This window comes from Hesperophylax consimilis, chromosome 3, assembly GCF_061612785.1.
Source record: "Hesperophylax consimilis isolate HC1 chromosome 3, BYU_Hcon_1.0, whole genome shotgun sequence".
In the NCBI taxonomy this organism is placed as follows: Eukaryota; Metazoa; Arthropoda; class Insecta; order Trichoptera; family Limnephilidae; genus Hesperophylax; species Hesperophylax consimilis.
The window spans coordinates 19,378,452-19,388,444 of NC_142838.1; the positions used below are offsets into that span (position 1 = coordinate 19,378,452).

Sequence of the window (9,993 nt, forward strand, 5' to 3'; positions counted from 1 at the left end):
AATGAGGATGTACTTCAACGATTAGAAGGACAAATGAAGACTTTTCATTCTGTTGATACCATCATTAATGAAGAAGGAAATTTAGATTATAACGAGCAGGCTAACTTTCCTGTTGAATATTTAAATTCTATAAACCCAAATGGCTTCCCACCACACATATTAAATCTTAAAATTGGTGCCATCATTATGTTACTTAGAAATTTATCTGTTGGTGATGGCCTTTGCAATGGAACAAGAATGGTTATTAAAAATTTCAGCTGTAACTTAATTCAAGCCGAAATCATTACGGGGAACAGAAAAGGTACAGTACATTTCATTCCTAGAATTTACTTAAACACTTTGTCTGATGTTACAATACAATTCAATATGTGCAGGAAACAGTTTCCAGTTAAATTAGCTTATGCAATGACCATTAATAAATCTCAAGGACAAACTTTTGAACGGGTTGGACTGTTACTTCCTGAACCAGTATTTTCTCATGGACAGTTGTACGTTGCCTGTTCCAGAGTACGAACGCAGTCATCGTTATTTATACAGATTATTGACGGTTCCAGACAAGGGCAAATTCTGACTGATTGGTATACGGACAATATTGTTTATAAAGAGATTTTTTCCTAATGAAAGTATATAATATTAAGTTGTAAATTGTAAAAAATAAAAGTATAATAAATTGTAGGTACTTGCTTACAATAGTTTGGTTTTTCAGGTCAATTTATCCCACATGTAAGGTTTTTCTGCCTAAGAATTTTTTCTTTGAAAAATTTTTAAGAGAGTTTTGTTGTATGAGTATTTACTTTGACAATCTTTTGGTAAGAACGTAATACTATTTCACCCAAATATGTAGATTTTTAGGAATTATCCCAATAAAATAATCCTTTATATTTAAAAAAAAAATTATTTACTTTGACAATCTTTTGGTAAGAGTTTATTATTTCAGCAAAGTTATATTTAATATTGTAATATGTTGATATTTTTTATTTCCGAATTACATATATTATATATATATATATATATATATATATATATATAGGTTTATGATACGGCACTTTGTACATCTTAGCGTCTGCAAATAACCGGAACTATTGGATCATTTCGACTTACTTGATCATTGAGCACTTACTTGATCATCGACAAATTGAGATTTAAATGCCATTTTAATCGTCTCGGCGAGACGAGATCAGTGGCATTTTCAACTCAATTTGATGTGACAAGTGCGATTTTCGTGAGCATTAGATATGCTCCTATATGCGATTTTATCTCAGATATTCAACCTGACTTTGTTAATTATTTCTATCGTATGTTAAACTAACTTCATTGATCTCAAAAAGCGACGTTGCCATCGTTATTTGTGTCAAACGCAGGTGTACAAATAATTTTCTAAAGTAATTAAATGTTTTAACAATTGTATGCAAAAATAGCCTCTAAAGTAATATTATTTAGAGCTTATTATCGTACGACATTGCGTATTGGTCTAAACAATATTCGAAAGGAACTATAAGGCTCAAGAATTGTATGCAAAATTAACCTCTAAAGTTATATTATTTAAAGCCCATTATTGAATGATGTTGTTTGCTAGCACAAGGCTGGTTTGTTTGTATTGGTCCATTTGAAGCTAGCTTCAGGTTAGTTTTCTGAAACACTTAATGACTTGTAACTGGCTAACAGATAATATTAAATATTACCGTTATTCAATGTTCGTATATCACGAATCAGTTGACAGGTTGATTTGTTTTTGCGTTTTATTAGCTTTATTACGAAGGAGATTTAATAAAATCTTTCAGCTTTGCGAAATGGATTTTAAATACGGTAAGCTATTACATATTTCTAAATAGGTAATAACCTTAATTGTAAAATATAGAATTAATATAATAAATATAATATTAACAATTTTAATCTATGCTTATCAAATGAGTACAGAATAATTACCGTATTTTATTATATAGGTCATGATTTTTTTCTTTCTTTTTTGAGAACCCAAGCAGTAAAATTATTTTGAATAATAGATATATATTATGTTTTAACAAAATTCAAAAAAGCTAACCTAACAACTTGTGGTAAAAATGTCAAATCAAACTAAAGCCATATTCCTATACTAAAATATGCATTTAAAAGCATGTTTTGTTTTCAAACAGTTGTTTCTTAAAATAATTAAGTTAAAACGAAGTTTTACACGTCGGATAATCACCCATTAATTTGTTCATATTCAAATTAAACAAATTCCTTTGTGGAAATAAAATTTGCAAAAACAGAAAACTGCAGGTACATATATGTATGTTTCAATGTGTTTGTTCTTGATATTTTATAGATGTTCCAAGAACCAGTGATTTACGTACATCAATAAACAGTACTGACGACATGATCTCGTCTTCACCCTTTTCGCTAATTTCCAAAGGACAAAGTTTAATCATCAGCAATATGCAGAGCATACTGGGCGAAGAAATTAACCATGAAACTTCCTCAGATTCAGGTAATATTCACTGATAATAATCTGAAATATTACAGAGCTACCTTAGCTTATAGTAAATTGTTATAGGTAATATCAGAAATGCTGCTAATTAAATATTCCGTTGCAAATGCTTAATTAGTCTGTTGTTTTGTCATTATATTAGGTTAGGTTTCATATTTGTGCACATGACTTACTTACTACATTGAGATATTATTATTGGATAAATATATAATATATTTTTTATTTTTTATATATTCAATAATATTGTTATTGGGTTTATAAAAACAGTTTATTTTTAAACAAGTTCTGCTGTGTAATTATTATTACGCGTGACAGCTGTTTCGCCCTCTGAAGGCATTATCAGTTTGATAATGCCTTCGACAGTTTGATAATGCCTTCAGAGGGCGAAACAGCTGTCACGCGTAATAATAATTACACAGCAGAACTTGTTTAAAAATAAACTGTTTTTATAAACCCAATAACAATATTATTGAATATATAAAAAATAAAAAATAAAATGGAGTTCTACAAATTAAACTTAATAACAATAAATATATAATATATTATGCTTTATTTTAGAAACCAAAACTGAAGTAATGTTAGAAAGGAGTCCGCCGACGTCCGAAGATGATGATTCACTATACAAACCGAACAACGTTACTTCTTCGATAGAATCAGGTATCTACAGAAAACATGTTTAATACTCTTGAAACAATCAATACGTAACATATAATTTGATTATTATATGGTCAGAGGTGCGGCCCAGAAAGCCGAAGGTCCGGTGCGAGTCCCAGATGTGACCGTATCTTTTCTGTTTCAGATTTTAGATTGAGTGATGCTAATATTGTCTTCATTTAATTAAATAATTTAATTTAATTATAATTATTTTAAAAGCAATAATTATTCGCCTGAAACACTCATCCACATTGAAAAATCTCCTGATAAAAGATACTTTATTTATTTATTTATTTATTTAAACGCCCATAGGGCTTTTACAGATAATAATGTACATCTTTATTTATTTATATATTTTTTTAATTATACAGATCTTATATCTTATATGATAAATATATGTTATACAAAATAATATAAGAAAATATCCGAGTTAACAAAATATAGGTACAAATAATTGAGATTTACATAACGCCAACGGGACTCGAACCCGTGTCCCCTCGATTTCCGGTCGACAGCTCTGACCACTGAGCTATGGCGGCTTATCGCTTATCCGCGAAATAATTCAATATATACTAGTGTTTCATTCAACAATGACTGCTTTCTTATAATTTGAGGTTTTACTAATTAAGTTTAAAGAAAGCTAAATAATGTATTGTTACTTTTTAGATATGAAAATTTCCAACGCCGATGATGAGCAACATCATTTAGAGAAGCAGGAGGCAATCGAAGTGTCATCGACTACAACTCGAAGCACTATTTCTACTAGTAAATGAGCACGAGTGCATGACCGTAAAAACTCATGTCCATATTGTACTAAACTGGTAACGAACATACCTTCAATTTCAACCTTTGATTTAGCGTTTGACCCTGTGCATTTTGATGTTTTTATTAAAGCCGTACAAATAAATAGTGGTTACGATGAAATTACAGGTTCTGTAAAAATTCCTAGCATGCCTCAACGACTTTGTACAATCTTTTATAGCCGTACAAAGTCGTTGAGACATGCTAGGAATTTTTACAGAATCTGTAATTTCATCGTAACCACTATTTATTTGTACGGCTTTAATAAAAACATCAAAATGCACAGGGTCAAACGCTAAATCAAAGGTTGAAATTGAAGGTTTCTGTTCTTTAATAACTATATACACCTTGGCTAAATCCCTCATCTTCGATGTTATATGTGTATTCAAATGGTGTTCCGTGTGATTACTTAATAATAAAGACCCATATGAACATATTAATGGGTCAGACATTGCTATTTTTGCAATATTATCATTTTTAAATACATGAAATATTTGAGTTTCTTAGAGATTCTGAAATTTCAGAATTGTCTGGGCATAATAATATAGAAGATGATTTTAGTACTCTAACACGATTATGTGGATTTTTCTCAGGTAACGTACTTTTTGTACATTTTAAAGATAATTACCTCTGTTTCTAAAGGATGAGTTGAATTTGCATTTTCTGGCTGTTCTGAAAGATGAGTTGAATTTGCATTTATTGTAGTGTCTGTAAAAGTTGGTTTTCTAAATATTTCAAAAGTATGTTTATTATTATTCTTTCCAATTGTTAGATCTAAAAAAAATATTTTAGCTTTGATCTCATGTTCGACTGTGAAGCAGATTTTATTATTAACAGTGTTGGTCCAATTAATAAAGATATCTAATTGACGGTTGGTGCCTTTCCAACATATTCAGATATCGTCTACATATCTGACATAGTATATTATATATTTAGCTAAGGGAGACTTAAGAATAATATTTTCAATATGATCCATAAATATCTCCGCTAGAAGTGGGCTTAAAGGGGATCCCATGGGAAGTCCGTCCAATTGCTCAAAATATGTATCATTAAAAAGAAAATAATTTGTTTGTATGCAAATTTTTATGAGCTGGAATAACTCTTTTCTTATTATTGGGTTGACATTAGATTTTTCTAGGATATTTTCAATTATTTTAAGGCATTCTTTAATGGGGATGTTGTTAAATAAGGATTTTACTAAATAAGGAAAATTAATTAGTTGAAAATGAATGCAATTTTTTTTTTAAGTGTGATTTATTTCTCTATTTTGTTAAACTCTGATAATGTCAGTTTGGTATGACGTTTTCCATATTATTTTAAACTGAAATTATGTAAAAATCATTAATTAATTATTTTTTAAGTATGTTTTATTTCAATCGATTTTGCTATTATATATTTTGTTAATATCTGATAATGTCAGTTTGGTATGACGTTTTCCATATTATTTTAAACTGAAATTATGTAAAAATCATTACTTCATTATTTTTTAAGTATGTTTTGTTTCTCTCGATTTTGCTATTATATATTTTGTTAAACTCTGATAATGGCAGTTTTGTATAACGTATTGTATATTTTTTAAACTGCAATTATGTAAAAATCATTACTTAATTAGTTTTAAAGTTTGTTTTAGTTCTGTTGAATTTCCTAATGAAAGTTTTTAAAAATGTCTGAAAATAAATAAATTAAAATGTGAATTTTTTCAAATTTGTTTTTATTTTACCAAACAATGAATTTGTGCAAAATTTTATTAAAACACAAGACTTGTTCAATATGTGGCTATGGTAGATTATACTACAGCTACTGCCGGGTACATTCCAGAGTGGAAGACGTGACTGGTAACCCCATGGGGAATGGCGACCATTCAGGAAAGTATCTTCTAATCTATTTACAATTTGGTACTGCCACCCCGGGAACCATTTATTGGATAACTACACCTCTGCCATAGGTCACCCCAAGTGGTTTGGTGACTGTGCCCGGGTTCATGGGGTGAGGTTTGCTCGGGTCTTGGCGGTGGATGTGTCCTCCAGCTACGTGGAAGGCCGGAGAGACAGGTTGAGGGAAACCTTTCAGGCAGAACTCTTTGGGAACATCGTCTTGCACCGCAGTGGGAGGGATGGATTCATACGTCCGTCACTCCTGGACCCACAGACCCCACCCACCCACCCCTTATCCTTCCTCTCCTTCCCTTCCTTTAAAATACCCTCCACACAGCATCTTCAAAGATGACATAGGCCTGAGGGAAAATATTTTCCTCAGGGCTTCCTGTGTGGAGCTATTGTTAAACAAACAAAAAAATGGCTCAGTAACATAACTAGTTCGAAGGTCGCGGGTTCGAACCCGGCGTGCGCAAATAAATTTTATTTGATTAATTTGTGTTATTTCACAATTAATTAATTAAAATAATATATAGTATATTTGCGGCACGTTCCAGAGTGGAAGATACTACCAGTATCGCCCTGGTGTAAGACCACCATTCAGAATTGAAACGTTGCTCCAAATGGGTTTAGCCGTGTTTAGTGACTAGATCTGAATAGCCAGGTACTTCCCCACCTTCCTCTTTCCCTTCCCCACTTACCCTCAGCCTCACAACATCCCCCAATTGGGGATGCCATATTCTCACTGGCTCCAGACGGGAGCAGTTGGGACTCTTGTGAGGTATTCACTATAAAACAATTCACTATAAAACAGTTCTGAATATTTCAATTAATTGAGGTTAATGAGGGCGTACTGTACAGGGCCCGCAAATACTTGAATAGTACACAACTGCTAACCCTGTACAAATCACAAGGGCGCCCCACGGTTGGATTTGGCAGCCACCTCTGGTGTGAAGCCCGAAAATACCTGAAAAAACCCTCGACTCTGTGCAGAAACGGGCGGTCTGTTTGATAGATTCTCCCATCTTAACAAACGGATTGCAATTTTTAGAGCATATGCTTGTTCTACCGGTATTTCTATGGAAGATGCTCCGAGGAACTAGCATCATTAATCCCTTCAGCACCGGAGCATAGTCGGGAAACACGCCAAATGCATGCCCAACATATGTACACGGTTAACATTAGTCGCATGAGAACGGGTCGTTTCTACGACTCGTTTCGGTGTTCAACGGCTCGGCTCTGGATCAAATTTCCGGCCTCTGTGTTTCCTCCCTCATATGACATGGGTCTCTTCAAGACACATGTTCACTCCTTCCTCTCCTCAAAAAGACCCTCCACACAGCATCTTCAAAGATGACATAGGCCCTGAGGGAAATTATTATCCTCAGGGCCTCTTGTGTGGAGTAAATGTAAAAAAAAAATCAAAGATTTATTCCACTAAAAAATAATAATAATATCTTTATTTAGGAAAGTTTACACATTACAACTATACATACATATTATGGTGTACATTGATTTGTAACTTTTATATTTAAGGTTATAAAATTAACAAAAATGAAGAACTATTAATACAAAATATGTATTAATAGTTATTATTATACACCAGCACAAATATTGTGTACAAAAATCGTTTTCTGAAAATCATATAATAGGTATTTTATAATAAAAGGAAAGAAAACAACTCAAATAAATCAGATTTTATAAAATATACTTCCAATAATACTGTAAACACAATACTAATATTATTGAACTTTGGTATTTTAATTGTAAATCAATCTACATTTTCAAATAATAAATTAATGCTATTAAAAAGATAGAATATCTTATAAAAGCCTGTTCTACAAAACTAATTTTAAAATAATTAATTCAACTGTAAACGTAATATAAATAAGTTTTGATTGTATAACTTTACTTTTAAATAAACCCGCAATTTTAAATATTCGCGCCAAACGTTCCAATGCATTACGTATTTTCGAATATTCAACCAACAAATAAATCTGTTCAAGTCCGTCCAAACAGAAGCTCGACAGAAGGACAAAAGATTTGGCAACATTGCATATCAAGTCAGTGCTTTCATAAAAAAGATCAACATGCGTTCATGATTTAATGATGAAAATTTTGTGAGCATATGCATAAAATAGCTGTATATATAATAGCTGACCACATTTTAAATTTATTTCACAAAAAAACATGTTGCCACGTAATTTACAGCGTTATATATCACATGTGAAAGGATGATCAAGAAAGGTGGTTTACTCAAAGATGTTCCAATAAGTGTTGTCCGATATAAATATATATATATATATATATATATATATATTTTTTTTTTTTTTCAATTTAACTTCGATTTAAAAATGAAATCATTTCGGTGGTATGGGAGAGGAAACATTTTTCTCATTGACGAGATTTATGTTGGGGTGAAGGGTGTTCCTCTCATTGTCCGCGCTCGGATTGATCTAATATCTACTTATTAAATGTAACTGTTGTTAGTAAACTGGGAGAAGCCCAACTAAGTGCCGCCCGCAGGGCCTAGCAGCAAAAACCCGCGGAGCGGGTTTTTAACTGCTAGTGTTTTTTATTACGTGTTGCATCTCAGGTTTGCGTTCTCCAAATATAGCGCCAGTCATTTTTACATCCTGTCAAGATTGTATGAAAATCGATTGCCTTGAAATGTGGCCCGAATATGGTTGATGGAACCAATTGTGGCCACCGAGAGACATGCATTGAATAATTTATTGCAATCCCATCAATACAAACTGCATTTGGATTATGTAATTTGAAACTGTTGTACTTTTCATGAATATTGTTCATTGTTATTCACGTTCTCGTATTTTGTGTTTCATTGACAGAAAATAATTTATATATAATTATTTATAATTTTGAAACGTATTTAAGTCAAATCCATTTTCATATGACACTTTTTAAAATTAAAAATCCTCTTTTTCAAATTATTCCATGGTCAAAGATACACGAGCTTTGTAAATTAACATTAATATTGTCATTATTATTATTTGCGGAATAGAAGGGTTTAAAGGCGATGCACTACATCGTGTAATATTTTGAATCGAACCACCATCAATAACACTCCTTACGTAGATAGCGATAAGGCTTAAATTCCCGCTTAACACCATCCAGCTGTTTTGATTTAGGCAAGAAAAAAGCACGGCCAAAAAGTGCCTTTTATATTATTTTGTGTTTGTTCAGGCATAAATATTTAAATGTTTTCCGATCGTTTTATAAATAACTTAATTTTCCACATTATACAATAAAACCATAACCGAAAATGGGTTTGTAAGTAGGAATTTTTGAACTGTAAAGCAGTTTTCATAGGCCTTATAATTTTTTTTTCTGGACTTATAAAAAGACTAATGTAAAAAATACCAGGTTATTTCGAAGGCCAACATGTATTATTATATTTGGCTAATTTATATAGCGCCGTTTTCGTGAGAAATCACCTCAAGGGCGCTTATAGTCGCGGTATTTATTTAAAGCATCTGAAACATTTCTAGGCGACCAAATTTTCAAACAAAAAACACATTATTTTGCATTACTTCGCCTTAAAGGCGATGCACTGCAAAATAATTCAAAATCATTGTTTTTTTTTTAAATTTTAATCTTCTGGAAATATTGTGGATGCTTTAATTAAACACTGCGAATAGAACACATACTGGCCTTTGCTTTAATCGTGCATATTTTATAGCTAGTTTTAGATGTCATAATATAAATGGATTTTCTCGTGAATATTGCAATCTAAGAAAACGTAATAAGAAGTTATCTGTTCTAATGCTAATTTATTAAAAATCTCTTCAAATTATTCGTAAACGGTAAAAAACGATATTTCAGGCCCTTAACGAATGAACTGATATGTTTTCTGATAAACTTTTAGTAAAACACCAATGTCGAAACACGTGTTCATAAAAATGTGAATATTTTGGAAAACTTTAAATTTAAAATGTATTAAAAAGTTATTCAGTCTTAAAGTTGTAAATTGATCGAAGTCTCCCCGTTTTACGATAATAATTATATATATATGCCGTTTGGCTCATGTTAACATATTATTTATTTATGTTCATGTACAGCGAAACTCCGCATTATGCGTTTAATAGAAATAGATATTTATTATTATCAGCGTTGGTATTTAAATACGTTCCCGAGGCCATTAATAGTACATATTATTTAACATGGGAAAATAACGTA

General features: G+C 31.5%; 1 protein-coding gene across 2 annotated transcripts; it reads left to right on the forward strand.

The window, feature by feature from the left end:
• Positions 1 to 1,293: 1,293 nt before the first annotated feature.
• Positions 1,294 to 4,028, forward strand: LOC149425087 (uncharacterized). 2 transcript variants are annotated; one of them, XM_089650949.1, is made up of 4 exons: positions 1,294 to 1,806; positions 2,306 to 2,467; positions 3,026 to 3,124; positions 3,788 to 4,028. In XM_089650949.1, the coding sequence occupies exons 1-4, from the start codon at positions 1,644 to 1,646 to the stop codon at positions 3,892 to 3,894; spliced, it is 531 nt and encodes a 176-aa protein (XP_089507075.1). In that variant the 5' UTR covers positions 1,294 to 1,643; the 3' UTR covers positions 3,895 to 4,028. The 2 variants fall into 2 exon arrangements, with proteins under 2 accessions (XP_089507075.1, XP_089507076.1); XM_089650950.1 differs by lacking the exon at positions 1,294 to 1,806 and having other exon boundaries at positions 2,221 to 2,467.
• Positions 4,029 to 9,993: the final 5,965 nt, after the last annotated feature.